General features: G+C 53.3%; 1 protein-coding gene across 1 annotated transcript in view; it reads left to right on the top strand.

The window, feature by feature from the left end:
• Pgbd5 (piggyBac transposable element derived 5) overlaps positions 1-17,226 on the top strand; it is a 60,729-nt gene extending 43,503 nt beyond the window's left edge. The window contains exons 2-7 of the mRNA XM_051169246.1: positions 2,800-3,227; positions 7,421-7,555; positions 10,611-10,791; positions 11,513-11,710; positions 13,034-13,139; positions 15,987-17,226. Coding sequence (XP_051025203.1) covers positions 2,800-3,227; positions 7,421-7,555; positions 10,611-10,791; positions 11,513-11,710; positions 13,034-13,139; positions 15,987-16,182 — 1,244 coding nt within the window. The 3' untranslated portion in view covers positions 16,183-17,226. The remainder of the gene's footprint in view (positions 1-2,799; positions 3,228-7,420; positions 7,556-10,610; positions 10,792-11,512; positions 11,711-13,033; positions 13,140-15,986) is intronic.
• The last annotated feature ends 2,913 nt before the right edge of the window (positions 17,227-20,139 follow it).

Here is a 20,139-nt window from a genome sequence, read left to right as displayed (position 1 = left end):
AAAGAGGCTCCAGTGGGGGTTCTGAGCTCAGTAGGCTACCCCGAGAGTCAGGGGAAGGAAGCCACGTTAGGGGACTCAGCAGTGAAGGCAGGATCTCAACACGGCGGCCTGTGGCGTGGTACTGTGGCTGTGAACATAGACCTTCCACTGTTACCAGATCCTAAATACAAGTGGCACCTCTTCCGTCTCCCCCACCACCGTGCCCCAGGCCTCCCTGTGGTTATGACATAGGTCTCTGCTCCCTTTAGTTCCCCCCACTGGGTCCCTTTATCTTTTTCACCCCACAGCAGGAGGCTGTCTTGGAGGAGAGAGACACATGGTTGCTGTTCCCACGGGGCGTGTAGCATTCTTAGTAATCTCCACAGGCAGCAGGCGAACTCCCATACAGGGCTCCAAAGCCAGTCAGCTATACGTCACTGAGAGAGCACAGGCTATGCCCTACTTCTGCCATTCTCTCTGAATCGGGGTAGTGTCCCCTGGGGCTGAGGTCAGATTCTATAGGCTATGCTAGAAAGCTAAGTGGGGCTGTGGTGAGGAGCTGGATCAGCCACTTACCTCCTTCCTCATGACAACCAACCTTCCAAGTGGCAGGAATCATAGCAACCAAGAAAGACCAACAGTGGAGCGTGTCAATCTGAGCAGGTGGTGGGGCAGGAGCCAGCCACTGTGCAGTGTGTTCGCGAAGCAAGCTGGAGTAGGCCTTGTATTACCTAAGACATAACTTTAGGAAGAGAAGCTCCCGGGCTTCTCAGTCAGCATGATGCAGCAGTGACAACTCTAGTAGTCCTCCTCCCCGAACACTGTTCTGAATAATTTATGGCTCTACCCACAGGAGGCTGCCCAGCCTACTGAAATGCAGAGATGCTCACCGGGGCAGTTTGGCACACCAGTAAGCATGGCCCTGTATTTCAGCATCCCCATGCCAATTGGACCGCCTCCTGGGTCACGTTGGTGCACTGGTGCCAGCTAGGCTGCCTTTCACTGTGGCTGGGGACAGTGAATGCCGTGGCTGCCCTCCTGTCTAAGTGAACTGAAAACAGAGTTTGCTTTGCAAAACCATTAGTGAGTTCATATAGGTGCAGACCCAGGAATAGCTGTCGAGCCTTAGGCGTGTCTCCTTGTACCAGTGCTGTGCTGGGCATCTGATGTATGGCCTCAGCCATTTTACTCTGCAGACAGACTTTCAAAATTGACTTCACTCAGTCCATTCGACAAAGAGAAAACAAGAGCTGGGAGCAGCTAGCAAGCCTGATGGCCAGTGAACTGAACTGTAAGGAGCTGGGCCGTGGAGGTAGCACAGTGGATAAAGTGCTTACCATGCAAGAGTGAGGACTGAGGTTTGGATCTGTATCGGTGAGCTCTGGGTTTGATTGAGAAACCTTGTCTCCATGAACCAGATGGAAATGAGTGATTGAAGTCCATGCCTGATTCCAACCTTGGGCTCCCATATGCATGTGCACCCACATACACGCGCGCACACACACACACACACACACACACACACACACACACACACGCATGTAAAATGGAAACAGAAAAAAAGGTAGCTGCATTCCTGGGTCTGGCCACTGCTCAAAACCCTGGCTCTCTCACTGGCTTTATCTGTGAGCAGGTTGGTTTTCTACAGACCATACAAGCTGAATAGTACACACAGTTTTTATTTAAAAGTTGCCACACAGATGCAAAAGAAAGCTTGTCTTCCACAAATCAGAGCATGCTGCTTTAAGCCTGTTTGATAGAATTGCAAACAGTAGCACCTAGGAATCATAGCAAGTGCACATGTGTGCACACGCACATGCGTGCACACGTTCCCTGAGGAGGAGAGACCGAGCCCTCGGATTAAGAGTTCTTGACTTCAGGGTAACACAAAAGCAGCAGTGGGTTTAAGTAGGAGCCATACTTGCGTTTTAAACCCGGATCTTTTCTCTGGCTAACAGTATGATAAATCTCCCGGGGTTTGCAACAGTGATGCTGAGCTATGGCTCCCCGCCTCCCTTGTCAGTTGCCCTTGTGAGGAGACCAGCTACGCACTTCCCATGTAAGATGTTTTTGGTTCATGGTGCGAGTGTAACAGTAAATTGAATGTGTGCGCAACATGTGGAAAGAGGCTGTGTCAGTCCAAATTTGAGGCCTGTCTCCATTGGTGAAACTGTCTTACACAACTCCCTCTGAATTAGTTTACAATTATGTGAGGATGCTTGGTAAAGCTCGCTCTCTAGTGGCTGCAACTGAAGCGCTGGACTTACGGAGTCCTCTGACTGCCACTGATGCTGGAGAGTGACAGCCGAGCTGGGTGTGCCTCCTCCTCTCCATAGGTGTCCTCAGATCAGTCCTCACTGGGCGGGCTGCATTTGGCAGGACTCTTGTTTGCCTAGATTCCAGAAAAGATGTTGCCACTGATATCCTCTGGGGTGCGCGAGGGGAAAGCCTAGGAGTGATGGGTCTGGCAGCACAAGGACCAGGGGACAGGAGGACAGGGGTGGAGGGAACAGAACAACAGCTTGGGCTATGGGAGGGCAGGAGGTGAAGTTGATGGGTATGTTCTGGGAGACAGAGGCATGGGGGCAAGGCAGGAGCATCTGAGTGACAGGAGGAGCATCTGAGTGACAGGAGGAGCATCTGAGTGACAGGAAGCCCAGGGGATGGGAGAGCTGGGCCGTGCCCTCCATATGGGCAAGGTATCAGATGCAGGGGGCAGGGAGGCTAGACAGGGCTGCCGGCCTAAGGTAAGAGGACCCAGTCCCTGTCGGGTGGTGATGGCTTTGGGATTGAGCACTTCTGCCTGTCTTCGGGTTTCAGGTCCAACCAGAAAGATGCCCCCCAGCGCTAGCGCAGTGGACTTCTTCCAGCTCTTTGTTCCGGACAACGTGCTCAGGAACATGGTGGTGCAGACCAACATGTACGCCAGGAAGTTCCAGGAGCGCTTTGGCAGTGACGGCGCCTGGGTGGAGGTGACCTTGGCTGAGATGAAGGCCTTCCTGGGCTACGTGATCTCCACCAGCGTCTCACACTGTGAGTCGGTACTTAGCATTTGGAGTGGAGGCTTCTATAGCAACCGGAGCCTCGCCCTCGTCATGAGCCAGGCCCGTTTCGAGAAGATCCTCAAGTACTTCCATGTTGTGGCCTTCCGGTCCAGCCAGACCACACATGGGCTCTACAAGGTCCAGCCCTTCCTCGACTCCCTGCAGAGCGGCTTTGATGCTGCTTTCAGGCCATCTCAGACCCAGGTGAGGCCAGTGTGCACTCGGGTGTGTGCACTTGCATGTACGTGTCTCCACATGTGGGTCTACACATGCATATATGTGTGTGTGTGTGTGTGAACTTGCAGGTGCGTGTCTCCACATGTGGGTCTAGGCATGCATATGTGTTTGTATGCGTGCATGCATGTGTATGTACACTTGTGTGTGTTTCTCCACACATGCACCTATGCATATGTGTGCATGTATGTGTGTGTCACTTGCATGTGTGTGTCTCCTCCACATGTGGGTCTATACATGCATATGTGTTTATGTGTGCATGATGCATGTGTGCATACTTGCATGTGTGTGTCTCCACACGTGCTTATGGGTGTGTGTGTGTGTGTGTGTGTGTGTGTGTGTGTGTGTGTGTGTGTATGTACCACTGAATGTCCCAAGACTCTTCTTGGCTAGGGACAGGATTTAGGATGTCCTTTCTCCTTGTAGAGCCTTACTTTCTCCAGTGACTTGAACAAGTCACTTCAGGGTCACCAGCCATACTGCTGACCTTACGATCCAAACATGTTTATAAGGGAGGGCGGGGGCTTGAACTCCAATCCCCAGACAGTTGGAATTCAACCCTTTGCTCAGAGTTATTTTTCCACATCCTTCCCTTCCATGGCTCCTGCTGCTAGCATTTACCCAGACTAGCCTCAGGGTCACATTCCTAGTGTGTAGAAGAGACTCAGGTCACCTCTTTCCTGATGGTGAAGGAATGAGAGGACATAGAGGTTCTTTGGGTTGTTGGCATTTCCTGCATGAGACATCGGCCTGGCCACTTGGGGCGGAACCCATGGCCTCTCACAGGGTCTGGTGGCCAGCACCCCTGCCACAGCCACAGCCCCACCCGCCTGCTCCTCCCAGATATACTTAACCTGCTTAGAAGGCAGAGGCCCTGGTGGCTTCCAGCTCCCGCCCCACACTGCCTTTCATGTCCACCTGTACTCGGTGCTGTCACACCTGGTCTAGTGTCAGAGTCCCAGAATTGCTCTGTTGATGTAGCGCATGGAGGCGGGGCTGACACCTGTAAAGCTTGGCGCCTAGGGAAGTGAGCTGAGCTCCCTCTGTGGAGAGAATCCAGTTGCACCATCGCACTATGTTTTATGCTCATAACTATTGGCTTTGGTGGCCCCCCACTCCCAGTGGTCTCTTCTGCACAACCGGAAAGTTCAGGGCTTTTGCGGGGATGTCACTATGTCTCGGGTCCGTGGGTTTCCCTACTGTTCTAGAACCTTCCAGGTGCCTTGTGAGAGGCAGAGGTGGGGTTGTGGGAGGGGGTGGCAAGCTGCGTTCTTGCCTGGGAATGTCTCTTTCCTTCTTCCTCAAGGTTTGCCTTTGCCTGTTGAGGCGATGCTCTTCCCCACACCCTTGTTAGACTTTCTCTGGTTCTCCGGAGTGAGCCAGGGCCTACTCCCTTGTACCCCCATCCTGACTCTGCCCTCAACACACAGCTGCTCACGCACATGCACACACACACACGCACTCAGGTGCACGAACTCTCGCGTGCAACCTTGGCAGCTAGCATTCCAGCAAGTGTTACCCTTTGCGGAAGGTTTCACAGAGACCCCAGAAGACCCCAGAATCTGACAGCAAGCAAAACAGCCGTTTTTGTGTGCGATGTCCACACACAAGTAACTCCCATCAAAACCAGAGCCAGACTAATCAGAAAAATATCCCTGGAGAGGGATTATGCAAATAAGTAAGAGATGTCTCATCTACCGTGTGCTGCCTGGCATGCCCCAGTGTGGCTTGTCGCACAGAGGGGACTCAGGGATGGCACTGGTTGCTGACTGTTTTCCCAGAGGAGGAGGAGTGAGACTCAGAGATGCTTGCTGGTCCTGCTGTGACATGTTATAAATGTGCTTGAAGATCATGCAGAGACAGACTCCCTCTCTCGCTCGCTCGCTCGCTCCCTCGCTGAGGAGAGCACTGTTCTTGGATGGCAGAGAAACAACAGACTCATGGTCTAGGCAAGGAGGCGGGGAGTGGGTGAGCAGGGAGCTGGGGACACCTCCATGCCATCTTCTCTGGTCCTATGACCTGCTTAGATCGTCCATTTTGCTAGATGGTTCCGCATGGGGCTTTTTATGTTTCATAAGCTGCAAGGAGCCAGGAATGTGAGCGTCCGGACTGTGGCACAGAAAGGGCCACCATGCCTGTTCCCAGCCGAGGCTGGGCTCATACTGAAGTCACTTGGGGCTGTGTGTGTGCAGTAAAGTAAGGTGTGGCTGTTGATTTTTTTTAAAAGGTGTACTTTTCTTTATCTTGTGTATTTTGAGTGTTTTGCCTGCATGTATGTAAGTGTGTGTGCACATGTGGGGGGTGTGCATACATGTGTGCATTGCCCACAGATCAGAAGAGGGCATCGGATCACCTAGAACTGGAGTTCACAATGTGGGTGCCGCCAGGTGGGTGCTGCAAACCAAACATGGATCCTCTGCAAGAGGATCATCTCTAATGCCCTGAGGCTGATACTTTTAAAAAATAGAACCGGGCCTGGAGAGATGGCTCAGCGGTTAAGAGCACTGACTGCTCTTCTGGAGGTCATGAGTTCAAGTCCCAGCAACCACATGGTGGCTCACAACCATCTATAATGAGATCTGATGCCCTCTTCTGGCCTGAAGGTGTAATGCAGGTAGAGCACTGTATACATAATAATAAATAAATAAATCTTAACAAAATACAATAAATAAATAAATAAATAAAAATAGAACCAAAGGCAGTGTTGCTCCTCCCACAAAAAAAAGTGCTGGGTCATATGTGCTAAGACCACCCTCCAGCACCCAGGCCAGGCTATGGGCTGATGTTCTAGTGTCCCCAATGCAAGCCACGGACTGATGTGGCTTTTGGGGAAGACCCCATGTCCTGGGCTAGTTCAAACCTGCTGGGAAAGCCACAGTTGACCACCATCTCCAGGAGCTTAGCTCGTTGAAACTTTTCCTGCACATGGTCAAGCACAGTTTTAGATTTTATGTGGTCTCTGTTGGGTCTTGTCCCTTCTTTCATGTGGCCACAGAGCTGCAGTAGGTGGGAACAGAGGAGTATTCTGGTAAGTTTTGTCTACAAAAGTAGGCAGTGACGTGATGACCCTGAGTCTAGAACATCCTGCAGCGTTGCAGTCGGTGTGTACACACTTCTTGTTAGAGTGCAGAGATGCACTCTGGTTCATAACTGTGGCACAGAGCAGGTGAGGGAATTGCAGCATAATGCCGCAATGTTCCTGAAAGCCCCCCCCCAAGAGCTTTAGTTTGAAAAATCAACTTAGAGCATTGTTGTTGTTGTTGTTGTTTAACTTTATTGTCCTGCCTTTGAAAAGGTCATAGATTCAGGTTATCAAGAAGTTGACATGCCTGGTGGTGGTGGTGGTGGTGGTGGTGGTGGTGGTGGTGGTGCACGCCTTTAATCCCAGCACTCAGGAGGCAGAGGCAGGTGGACTCCTATGAGTTCAAGGCCAGCTTGACCTACAGAGCAAGTTCCAGGACAGCCAGGGCTACACAGAGAAACCCTGTCTTAAAACAAAACAAAAAACAAGCAAGCAAACAAACAAAAAAGTTGGCATAGGTAAAGCACAGCTAATAAGTGCTTAGGGGTGAGGGAGCTGGAGAGATGGCTCGCTGGCTAAGAGTGCTTGCTTTCCTTGCAGAGGAGCCAGGTTCACTTCAGAGCACCCATATGGGACAGCTCACAACCATTGTACTTCCAGGCCAGGGTATCAGATACCTCTGTAGACACCTTCACTGGTGTGCACATACCCCCATACACACCTCCGTACACACTGACATGAGTTGGGCCTGAAGACCCCAGGCCAATGATATAGATCACTAATACAGTGGGTCCGCTCACTCCTGGCTCCGTCTCTGTGATGCCGGGTTTTTGACATGACCCAAGGACCTAGAGTGCCAAACAAGATTGCGTCTCGGACAGCGGCTCTGAGTGTGTTGTCTCACGCCAGTGAAGATGAAAGGCCCAGCCAGTGTGGGGCCATGTAAGGTGGCTAGTAAGAACCACGTTCCGCGCCCGTGCTCCCCTGCTGAGCCTCCCCAGAGCAGCAGTGCAGACGAGGAGACTCCGGGTCAGAGAAGTCAGGTGACATGGTCACGGTCACAGCCTGCTGAAGGTGTTGCTGGGAGTCAAGCTCACACAGCCCCGTGAGGACATCCGTTTCCTTCCCCCCTTTCCTGCAGGTGCTACACGAACCCCTGATCGACGAGGACCCTGTGTTCATTGCCACGTGCACAGAGCGAGAGCTGCGGAAGAGGAAAAAGCGGAAATTCAGCCTGTGGGTGCGGCAGTGCTCGTCCACCGGCTTCATCATCCAGGTGAGCCGCGGCACTGTGGAGCGGACGGGAAGTGTCACAAGTGGGGTGCTCTGGGGCGGTATGCACATGTTGGGGAGAAGGATGAGGTGCAACGCCAGGAGCCCAGGCTCTCAGAGAGTCAGTCAGTTCGCTGTCTTCCAGTGTCTGTCCCACGCAGCCCCAGCACTCCAGCAGCGGCCAGTCTAGTCTCCCTTTGCCTCCTGTTGGGGTAGCTAGTGCTCGGAGAGGACACAGCCATACCTGGCTCCACCCCTGTGATGGAGGGGTTTTGACATGACCCCAGGACCTAGGGTGCCAGACACTCAGAGGCACCAAAGATGGACCTGGGACAGTGGCTCTGAGTTTGTCTTGGGCCAGTGAAGATTAAAGGTCACAGACAGCTGGAGGTTGTAAAGTGGAAGCAAACCCTATTAAGAAAAATTAGGAAAAGATGAGGGATTGAGGAACGGGAAAATAGCTCCTGAGAGCTAGAGGGGGTTCCAGGAGGAAAAAGACACCAGGCTTCCTTAACTAGGGTTCTCAGTGCACCATGGTAAGACTGGTCGACGGCTGCAGTAATTGCCTTGAGATTAGCTAGTTCTCTGACTATCATGGGCCTAGCCAGTGTCGTGTCCACGTATTGCATGCATGTCATCCCCACCCCCAAATATGGAGATGAACATGTGTTGTTCAGGCCATTAGGGATGCTTGGAGCCCCACTCTGTCCATCTCTGGGTTGTGTTTGCTAGCAAAGTGCCTACCTTGACTGTCTGATCGTCCATGGTATGTTGCTACCTCCAACCCTGCCTAAAAAGATAAATTAAAAAAAAAACAAAGCCAGACATGGTGGCGCACGCTTTTAATCCCAGCACTTGGGAGGCCGAGGCGGGTGGATTGATGTGAGTTCGAGGCCAGCCTGCTCTACAAAGTGAGTCTAGGACAGCCGAGGCTACACAAAGAAACCTGTCTCGAAAAACAAAACAAAACAAAAAACAAACAAACAAAAAACCCACTTCTGGGTGCCTGACTTCACAGTGGGCTTGTAGGCTGCATACAGCAAATCATCCTTGCAGAGCAGGAAAGCAGGGCTCCAAGCGTGTAGCTGGCTTGCTCACAATTGCACAAGCAGTGAGCGATGGAAGCAAGCCTCCACTCTAGCACTCACACCCCTGTGTCTTCAGAATCTCTTATGAGGGGATGTACGGAAGCCTCCTTCGAGCACCGGTTATGCAGAAGTCCGTGGTATGCCGTGTCCACACCTTGAGAAGGAAGTTGCTAGAATGCCTGCACTTGCCCATGTGGGCAAAGTGCCGAGCAATTTCAGATGGTCATGCAAATGTGCCCCCCAAGCCACGGCAAACTCAGCCAGTCCCTGGAGAGCCAGAGTCTGGCAATCTGCAAACCTGCACAGAAGGCAGTCCGCAGTGACAACCGCACAGTTGTGTCTAAAACACACCAGTCTCGAGCTGCACATGTCAGTGATGGTGACAAAGGTCTTTTGTTTGTTTCTTTGTTTTGTTTTGTTAAGACAGGGTTTGTCTGTGTAGCCTTCACTGTCCTAGGCTCACTCTATGGACCAGGCAGACCTTGAACTCACAGAGATCCTCCTGCCTCTGCCTCCCCTTCCCCAAGTGTGTGCACCATTGTGCCTGGCTGAAAAGGTCTTTTATAATTCATGCCTCTTCCTAATTTTGGCACCCAAGCCCCCAAATCCCAGCGTATCTATAATTCAGTAAATGCTTTATTATTTTTAAGATGTATTTACTTTCATTTTGCCTGTTTGAGTGTATGCCTATGCCTGGTGCCTGTGCAGGCCAGAAGAGGGCATCAGATCTCTAGGAAGTGGATTACGGACCATTGTGAGCCACCATGTGAGTGCTGGGACCAAACGTAAGAGCAGTCGCTGCTCTCAACCACTGAGCCAGCTCCCCTGCCCCAGTAAATGCTTACTGTCTCTGTAGTTACTTTTCCTGTCACTAAGACCAAATACAGGAAAAGTTCCTACCAGTTCAAGAGTAGGCAGACACAGTGGTGGCAGGAGCAGTTCAGGCCTGTGGCACTAGTGAGGTGGATGGTTGCATCGTGGTGACAGTCAGGAAGCCAAGAGCTCAACAGGGAAGAGAGACCAGGGTGTGACCCTCAAGGCCGGCATAGCACTTCCCTCAGGAAGGCCCCACAGCCTCTCCAAACAGAGCCACCAGTGGGAACCGAATGTCCAGACACACCACTGCACAGACTATTTCCCATCCTAACCGCAGCCTGCAGAAACAGCCCTCTGAGTATGTCTCTATAAAGCATGCTGGCCTAAGCTAGAGGGACAGCGACATAGACGACCCTCACGGCTCCCAGGGAGTGGCGGATACTCCATGTCCTACAACCTAATCGGCAGGAGGTTCTTGAGAACCAGGTAGAAACACACCAGCTGATGTTTTGACTTCAGCCTTGTGGGCCCTGAACACAAAAGCCACTTGCGCCATGGACAGGCTCCCATCCTGTAGTGTGGGGGGTCAGCAGGGACGTCCGTGGTACCTGCAGTAATTTTTCAAATCCGTGGAGCACAGTGTTTCTCAAGCCGAGTGTGGATGTGTACAGAGTTAAAAAGCGTGTTCAGCCGCATGTACAGAAGTCTGTGGCAGGCCAGGGCCCAGCTTCTTGACCGTTCCTGAGCCCAGTGGCTCTGTTGTTCGGCGCCACTTCTTAGTGAAGTATCGCTCCTTCTACTGAAGACTTTGTTGCTAAGTTACATCCCCGTGCACTGACCGAAGCTCAGACTTGGGCCCTCATGTTCTCTGTTCTCACGGTCACCTGTGCTTGGTGGGTGGCCTCCCAAACTCATCAGCCCCAGACATGGGAACCGGGTCTTCCACGTGTTCCTTCTGGGCGCTTCTCAGAGAGCCTTGTTGGAATCCCAGCTCCTGGCAGCTCTGGCATGGTCGGATTGCTCCAATGTCAGCATGAGGCTGATGACATAATGGGGCGGTTTCCCCACGTTCTCTGACCCCATGGTTCCTGCAGCCTCGGGCTGTGGTCCACGTCTCCCTTGGCACTCTGACCTCTCTGTGCATTTCTGTTGAAGATCTATGTCCACCTGAGGGAAGGCGGTGGCCCAGACAGCCTGGATGCTCTGAAGAACAAGACACAGCTCCACAGTGTGGTAGCCCGGAGCCTGTGCCGCAACGCGGCCGGAAGGAACTACATCATCTTCACGGGGCCCAGCATTACCAGCCTCACCCTGTTTGAAGAATTTGAGAAGCAAGGTTTGTCCAGTGGCCATCCCAGCATGGCCAGCTTCTTGGGGAAGTGATGAGAGGCTGAGGGGGACAGAAGGCGTGGCTAGCACAGGCCGCTCGCACGACTCGCGTCTGGGTTCTCGTGCTCTCCAGGTGTGGGAGCCCTGGGCACACCTTCTAGACACAGCATTGGCACAGAGCTCTGCCAGGCTTCTGGGCACTCCTGTGTGTGTCTGGTGCCGTGTGGTCCTGGCCATCAGAGCCCCTCGTCAGAAAGTTTGGAAAGTACAATCGCCCAGCATCGCTGCTAAGTCCCCTCCCCTCTGTGTGGTCAAGAACAACTCCACAGCTCTCAGAAAGGTCCTAAGCTCCTCAGGGTGGGAGGCTCTGTTTGTTCCTCACAGACTGGATAAGCCCTCTCCCTCTGGATCGCCGCCTTCTTTTGTGACATACATGTCACAACCTAGCAAATGCAGGTTCCCGGAAGCAGATGGGATATTGTGACCCACACTGCCAAGAAGAGCCCTGTTGCCAAGGGCCACACTGTTGCCACTAATCCATGGCTTTATGTTCAATGTGGCCTTAATGAACTTTGGGTGCGCTGTCATAGAGGAGAGGGGGGAGGGGGAGGGGAAAGGCCTCTGCAGCTGCTTCTGAGGGGTTGTTCTCTCACGGTCTCTGCTGCCCTAGGCTGTGGGTTGGGGCACCCTGACGATGCCCATGTGAGATTTCACATCTCTCCTGCCAGGGATCTACTGCTGCGGCCTTCTCAGCTCCAGGAAAAGTGACTGCACGGGCCTCCCTCCATCCATGCTCACCAACCCTGCCACCCCACTTGCCCGGGGCCAGCACCAGATCAGGACGAAGGGGAACATGTCTCTGATCTGCTGGTACAACAAGGGTCACTTCCGCTTCCTGACCAACGCCTACTCCCCCGTGCAGCAAGGTGAGTAGGCAGTGTGAGCGTGGGTGGAGGAAGCAGGACAAATCGGGCACAGGTCTGGAGGACCCCTCATGCTCTCTGTGCTGTCCCCGGGACCGAGTGCCTTGACAAACTGGGAGGATTTGACTGGCAGGTGGTTATGGCCTCACCTGCTCGTTACGGTGAGACGACTTCGTCGTTTAGGGCACTGTGATGGGCGACATCTTGGGCAGAGTTTGTGCACCATTTTATCACCACAGACCCCTGGCAGCAAAGCGCCCGTGCGATCCTGCCTGCCAGGCGGCCTGCTGTTTTCCTCACTGTTTCTCTGGGGATCTAAAATTGATTCAGAGCAGAAGGACTTAATTAGCCCAGAGTCTGTATTTAAAGAAACTGACAGTCAAGGCAGTGTGAAACTGCTGAGGGGAAAAAAAAAATGAGAGGCTTGCAGAGGAATCTGCCAGTGTGGTTTGCACACGAGCAGCTTGCATTCCTGTGTGCATGCCGGGCATGTGACACGCACGTTTCTGTGGTGTGTGGCGTGTATTTCGTGGTACAGCGTGCGTGCGGTCATGTTGCATGTGTGGTCTGCATGCACTTCTGTGGCAGCGTGTTTGTACTTACGTTCTCGGTATAGCGAGTGACTCTATGTGACATGAAACTAACCGGCACAGCGGGAAACCCTCACCACGCCTGGTGCACACAGTGCCGGGAAGGACACCTCCATCTTTGTCCCCATGGCCTGCAGAGGGTCAGCAGAGGACAGACATCACACAGCAGCAATTGACGCAATTAAATGGCCAGATCCCACGGGTTCCCTTTCGGCCCCCAGGCTCTGCTGGCTGTTGCTGTCGCCACTACCCTGGAGGTGCCTTGGCTGTGTTGCCTTTGAATGTGTAGGGAAAGCATTCTGGGATGGATGAGAACTCAGGGGGGCAAGGTAGGGGACTTTCCATTCCTGGTCCCAAGGCCTCAGGAGAGGCCCCCCTGAGAAATGTGCGGGGGTTGGTGCACGCCTGCTGGCCTCCTTGTTCTTCTGTAACATGGGTGCTCTGTTCCCACCCACACTGGGAGGAGCACAGAGAAACTGCCACCATATTCCTTGACCAATCCAACCAGGATGGGGGGGGATAGAGAAGTCTGCTTCCTCTCAGTTGCCTGTGGGTATATGTCACTGTACTGAGGAACTCTTGGTGGCAGATAGATGGCTTTGCTGTTGTCCGCCTTCAGCACCTCTTCACACGCACCTGGTGGACGGTGCTGGTCCGGTCACCCCTTTCCCCCCACAAGAGGACCTGGGCGGCCGGGGTAGGTAGGGACTGAGCTCCTGTCTCCCTCACCCTCTAGGTGTCATCATCAAGCGCAGAAGTGGGGAAATCCCTTGCCCTCTGGCTGTGGAGGCCTTTGCTGCTCACCTCAGCTACATCTGTAGATACGATGACAAGTACAGCAGGTGAGTGTGTGGGTGGCAGGTGTACAGCAGGTGAGTGTGTGGGCGGCAGGTGTACAGCAGGTGAGTGTGTGGGCGGCAAATGTACAGCAGGTGAGTGTGTGGGTGGCAGGTGTACAGCAGGTGAGTGTGTGGGCAGCAGGTGTGCATGCAGGTGAGTGTGTGGGTGGCAGGTGTGCATGCAGGTGAGTGTGTGGGTGGCAGGTGTACAGCAGGTGAGTGTGTGGGCAGCAGGTGTGCATGCAGGTGAGTGTGTGGGTGGCAGGTGTACAGCAGATGAGTGTGTGGGCGGCAGGTGTACAGCAGGTGAGTGTGTGGGTGGCAGGTGTACAGCAGGTGAGTGTGTGGGCGGCAGGTGTGCATCAGGTGAGTGTGTGGGTGGCAGGTGTGCATGCAGGTGAGTGTGTGGGTGGCAGGTGTACAGCAGGTGAGTGTGTGGGTGGCAGGTGTACAGCAGGTGAGTGTGTGGGTGGCAGGTGTACAGCAGATGAGTGTGTGGGCGGCAGGTGTACAGCAGGTGAGTGTGTGGGCGGCAGGTGTGCATCAGGTGAGTGTGTGGGTGGCAGGTGTGCATGCAGGTGAGTGTGTGGGTGGCAGGTGTACAGCAGGTGAGTGTGTGGGCGGCAGGTGTGCATCAGGTGAGTGTGTGGGTGGCAGGTGTGCATGCAGGTGAGTGTGTGGGTGGCAGGTGTACAGCAGGTGAGTGTGTGGGTGGCAGGTGTACAGCAGGTGAGTGTGTGGGTGGCAGGTGTACAGCAGGTGAGTGTGTGGGCGGCAAATGTACAGCAGGTGAGTGTGTGGGCGGTAGGTGTACAGCAGGTGAGTGTGTGGGCGGCAAATGTACAGCAGGTGAGTGTGTGGGTGGCAGGTGTACAGCAGGTGAGTGTGTGGGTGGCAGGTGTACAGCAGGTAAGTGTGTGGGCGACAGGTGTGCATGCAGGTGAGTGTGTGGGTGGCAGGTGTACAGCAGGTGAGTGTGTGGGCGGCAGGTGTACATCAGGTGAGTGTGTGGGTGGCAGGTGTACAGCAGGTGAGTGTGTGGGCAGCAGGTGTACAGCAGGTGAGTGTGTGGGCGGCAGGTGTACAGCAGGTGAATGTGTGGGCGGCAGGTGTACAGCAGGTGAGTGTGTGGGCGGCAGGTGTACAGCAGGTGAGTGTGTGGGTGGCAGGTGTACAGCAGGTGAGTGTGTGGGCGGCAGGAGTGCATGCAGGTGAGTGTGTGGGCGGCAGGTGTGCATGCAGGTGGCATTAGGTGTATGAGGGGTGACACACAACAGCACAGGCACAGTGGTGTGTAGGGAGGGTAGTGTCAGCCCTGACACGGTGAAGAGCACACATATGGAGCGTGAGGACCTATAACATAGTTCCTGGTTCTCATGCTGGCCCCAGGGAGGCCTATACACTCCACTCACATGCCAGGGCTCCAGCCCACCTGAGGTACCTTCGTTGCTCATGCCCCAGTGGTGGTAGGTGCCTTGGCACACAGTTCAGCCTTTATCCTCTATGGCCTTTGTCGACCCTGCCCACCTCCCATCTGTCCACAATGCCAGGAGTCAGCGCAAGGCCTTTTTCTGAGTCCATAGTTCCTTTACACAGGAATGCCTGTGACCAGGTGTGGGCTTGTGCACACACAGCATACCCAAGGCACATGCAGTGTATACAGTAGATATGTGTAGTTTATGTGTACCACAAAGCCACCTGCCAGGTGTCCTGATGAGCTCAGAGGAGGCTGTCGAGTGTGTCGATGCCTGCACCCCAGGCTCCCCACCTAGTGCTAAGCTAGTGCAGCTAGCCAGGTAGCTGAACACCTGCTCAGCTGCCTTAGGGGAACCTCTGGTGTTTGGCCTCTGGCATGAGTGGGAGGGGAGAGAAAAGCTGTGTGTGTCCTCTCTAGTACGTCCATCCTTCCTGTGAGGAGGCCCCTCTTCTGCTGTGACAGCTCGCCACATCACTGTCACCATGTTGGTGGACATAGAGGGATGATGTCGTGTGCTGGACACTCTGGTGTCTCCAGACATGACGCGGCTAAGATGCGGAGACAGTAAGCATGACAAGACAATCCTAAACTAAGGCTCTGGGCAGAATAGTGTCCTCAGGGCCAGTCCCAGGGTCCTGCACCTTCCCCGAGGAGGGACAGATGGGTAACAGGACCGCATCTGGGAGCAAGGGAGCACACTGCAAGGCTGGAACTGAGCACTTAGGCGTGGATGGGCCTAGAGAAAGGCTTTGAGCAGAGAGGCGCTGGGGATAGCGTAGGGCCTGTCACAGCCCCACCTCCCCTCCCATCCCGAAACAGCTGTTTTCTTTGTCCTTGTTTTCCCTGAGAAGTTCACTGTGGTGGCGCCCTTCCCACAGCTGGTTCCCACTGCTCCTTCCCGCCACGTGGGAGTCCGCGGACACTGTGGCCAGGTGCGGAGTTTCTGGGTTCTCTTCCCTGCAAGCTGTGGCCAGCGTACCTGTTGTGTGACTTCTCTGAGGAGATGTGGGCAAACGCCTGTTCACCCCAGATCGGACACTAGTGGCAGACTAGAGAGCTATTTCCACTCAGGTCTTATCCTAGGGAGCCACGGAGTTTGCCACAGTCAGTTGCAGGATCGTGGGTGACGGCTCACAAAAGCTGCTTCCCTGGGGCTCCCTCAGCTGGGTGGAGAGTCTCCTCTTCCAGCATTTGCTAGGGCTGACGCTGACGTAGACTTGGGGTGGGGCCTTGTGAACCTCCCAAGTTTCAAGAGTTCCCTCAGTCTTGTGGGTTTCATTTACCGCCTGAGTCTTAAAGAGCTTCCCTCTATGAGGGGATGTTTCAAGCTCAGGAAATAGCTACACCATGCTGTGCCTTCCTTCTCTTCCCAGATATTTCATCTCCCACAAACCAAACAAGACGTGGCAGCAGGTGTTCTGGTTTGCCATCAGCATTGCCGTCAACAATGCCTACATCCTTTACAAAATGTCAGACGCCTACCACGTGAAGAGATACAGCCGCGCACAATTTGGAGAGAGACTCGTCAGGGAGTTGCTGGGCCTGGAGGACACATCACCAGCCCACTGAGTCCGTGCTGGCCCAGGGGTGGCAGGAACAAGGAAGGAGCCTGTCACCTGCCTGCCCACCGGAGGGCCCAGTGTGGTCAAAGGTCTGCTTTCGGCGTCACCCCTCCGAAGGGTGGCTCCCCGGAGCCTGATGCAGGTGACTGGCGGGGCTGTGACCTTGGAAGGTGCCAGCAATAGGACCCATGGACCATGCTCTGCTTTCACAGAGCTTGAAAGATTATGACGGCTCATGTGTGGACCAGGCAAGCTTACAAAATGGACCGCCCTGTGCCAGCACTCTGCACATAGGGGCATGGGTTTCCGGCACTCCCCCCACATGATCAGCTTAGATGGCTCCATTGAAAGAAGAAACGCAATGTGGTGCCATTAAAACTCAGAGTCAATGGGACAGGACAGTTGCCGCTTGCTGGCTATAAACAGGGTGTTCCGGTTACATCTCCTCCTCCGTGGGGCTGGTGGTGGAGCAGGGCAGAGCGGGAACTGCGAAGGGGGCAGAGCGATGCTGTTTTTTTATTTTTCAATATATCTTCAGGTTATTTTCCTACTGTTGCTTAAGGTCTACCGTAAATGGGGCGTGTCCCCTCCTCTCCCACACCACACCCCCCTCACAGTTCCCTGCATGATCACAGTTCTGTGTCTGGCCTGTGGTGGGACAGGAAGGGCCTCTGGCTTCCAGGACAAATGTGACTATAGCTACCAAGGCCGGGGAGACTTCACTTGGCCACCGTGTCATTGCTGGCAGAATTACCTGTTTTGAGAACTATGTAGCATTGTGAGAACAAAACCCCCACTGCCCTTTCTCTGTGTGTGGTGGTCCTCCAGAAAGGTACAGCTGGCCTAGGAGGTCCTGGCTGGGGAACCACCTGGTGATCTGACCTGGGTCTGGGGACTGGCCACAGCAGGGGCAGGCAGCAGCTGGCAGGAAGACGTGTGGGACCTCCCCAGGCCCTTCCTTCCAGAGGTTGACATGTCTCCTGGAGCCTTGGCCCCAAGGTTGGTCCACTCTCCCCACAGATGGAAAAGAAGAAATTTCCGCACCTTGCACCCCTTCTGCCTGACCTCTCAGCCACATGACTTCCTCAGATGCAGAATGTCCTCAGCAGGGGCTTTGGGACACTGTCCCATTCGTTTCAGTGAGCTGAGGTGTGGCTGGCAGTATGTGTCCTCCACACCTTGTCACTTCCGTGGGCACCCACACTTGTGGTGGGACCTGCGATGCCACAGATCATAGGCCCAGTATTCAGATTGTGTTTAAGATGAGCCTTGCTGTACCCTTAATCGGATTGAGAGCACTTTTACCACATGGAGAAATATATTTTTAATTTCTGATGCTTTTCTACAAGGTCCACTCTTTCTGAGTTCAGGTGTTCCCAACACTTAGGGAGTCTAATGAAGGCCAATGACTTTTTCTTTTTCTGTCCAAACAAGAAAAATAAAAATAAAAATCTATTTAGATGTCGGCTTGTTAGTATGTGGCTTTGTTTCAAAGGTCAGAGTTAGAAAGCTACTCCTTTGAACTCGCATTCCCATTGTGTGGCCAGATACGTGTGGGATGAACTGTTCTGGGAACCTTGAACCATGGGAGTTTTTTTTTTTAAAGAGAATTCAGTTGGGAGTTGATGTGTGACTGTGAATGAATGGCAGTACTTCTGAGTGTAGTTGACCCCCACCCATTATTTTTAGTCTTGGTTGCCTGAGGTCAACTGTGATCCAAAAATACTAAATGGAAAGTTCCAGAAAGAAATAATCCATACGTTGTAAACTTTTATTATAGCACATTGCTAAAGTTGTTGTATTTTATTGTTAAATTCTTACTGTGCCTAATTAAACTTTATCACAAGAGTGTGAGTAAAAGAAAGAAAGATAGTGTGTGATTCCGGCACCCACGGAGGGTCTTGGGTTCCCAGAAATATATTTCCAGCTGAGGGATGGACAGCAACTGTACCACCCCCCCCCAGACTGTGGTGTGCACCTGAGGCCAGCAGGTGGCGATGTTCCACAGGGTGTCTGCTCCAGTCAACAGCTGACACCATCTCTGAGTGGAGGTACTGTTTGGGGCTCTCTTGCCACCTGTTTTCTGTCAAAGGCGGGAAGGTGGCAGCCTGCCAGTGGGGGGCACTGCAGCCCATGAGGCGTGTGTAAGTTGAAGAGCTTATCTTTTTTTTTTTCCCCCCGTGAAGGTCAGAATGGCATGTGATGTATGGGGTCAGAAAGCCTTAATGCCTGGGCCTTGCCTCTGCAGACTTGGTGTGGCTTCAGGCACTGCTGTTTGTAAACTCAAGGCTGTCTCTCGGTCTTCAAACAGACACTGGCTTTTCAGCAACGTGACATTCCTGGTGGCTAGGGAGAGACCCCCGTGTCAGCTTCCTGCCACCCAGACAAAAGGCTACTCGCTAGATGACAAGGACGATGTTTGGTTGGCTCACACTGCGACGGTCCTAGAACGTGGGGAGTGTGGGCGGCTGTCTCTTCTGCCTTGGGATGGGGAGTGTGGGCTGCTGTCTCTTCTGCTTTGGGTTAAGGCAGACGTTCTTGACTAGAGGATGTGGAAGAACAAAGCTGCCGATGTGCCAGTAAGTAGAGCCTGAGAGATGAGGAGGCCAAGATGCCAGGACCCTCCTCAGGGGAACACTGATAACACTGACAGCCCAACCTCCTTCCACCAGACTCCCTCCTCCTGGTTCTGTTGCTCCCGCAGTGCCGTAAATGGATGAGGGTGTCTTCAGATCAGCGAGGATCCATGTCCCAGTGGCCCAGAGAAGGCCCAAATCCTTCCTGCATATCCCACAAGCCACCTCTTCCCCAGGAATTGGCCTGGTAGAATACATGGGGCTGGTGACACCTCCACATCCCATGGCCAGTGAGGCCTCTCGCCACTTAAACATGTTCCCCTGGGGATTTCCTTGTTACCAGGCACAGAAATGAAAGAGCCCCGAGCTCCAGACCCTCGTGTGAAATGAAACCGCAGGGTCCCTCCAAGGCAAACAGTTCCCAAGGCGCCTGAGCAGTTCATGCTGCTGCCCAGTCAGTGTGTGGTCACAACAGCGGCCTGCAGTGAACTCAGCTTGCATCATAAACAGCTATATAATTGCTCCTTTCCAGATTTAATATTTGGCTGACAAGAGCCTCCGATGGGGACCTTGTCCTCTATGGCCATTGGGTCATCTTTGAAAGCTTGGGTGGGTCATTCAAGGCAAAGCCTCTCTGGCTGCTGACTAACCAGGGAGGCCACCATGATGGAATGACCTGGGTGCAGGACTCGAGATGAACACTCCCCTGACACAAGGCCCGAAGGTTCCGACCCTGTCATCTATGCCAGTCCATAGGCGTCAGAACCTGACAGTGTGCACATGGGACAGGGTATGGGAGCAGTCACCACAAGGGTGGCACCATGGTCACTTCCTGTGTGGCAGGTGGGACAGATCCCACTGCTTGTGGGATCATCGAGGGTACATGTAATATTCAGTCAGTGTGTGGCCTGTTATGGGTTAACACAAACAGCTGGTTGACCATGAACAGGTCCTATGTACACATAAAGGCCAACTGTGTACACACAGGTCAGAAAGTCATTAAGGCAGTAAAATATTAGGGTTTTTAAACTCTTAAGTTTCCATTTATTTACAAGTTTCATAGACCACGAGCTAAGTTTGGGATCTTCTGTGTGACATATGACCCCTGTTGTGATAACTCAGATATCCAGTTGTGATTGTTTCTTCAACAGAGTTGTCTTAAATCCCAAAACTTGAAGATGCAGTCATATACGTTTTGTTTCCCACTCTGCTGGTTTCCCCTGGGGTGATAGGCTGTGAGGAGAATGCCCACACAAGGCACCAAGTTTCCTGGTGAGTGCAGCTGCTGTTCCAGTCTGAGTATAAAATGTCCCTGGGAACGGATGCACTGAAGGCTGCTCCCCAGGAGGTGGTGCTATTGGGGTGCCCAAACCATGAAGACACTAAAC

This window comes from Acomys russatus, chromosome 26 (genome assembly GCF_903995435.1).
Source record: "Acomys russatus chromosome 26, mAcoRus1.1, whole genome shotgun sequence".
Taxonomy (NCBI): Eukaryota; Metazoa; Chordata; class Mammalia; order Rodentia; family Muridae; genus Acomys; species Acomys russatus.
This window is presented reverse-complemented; position numbering and strand designations above follow the sequence as displayed.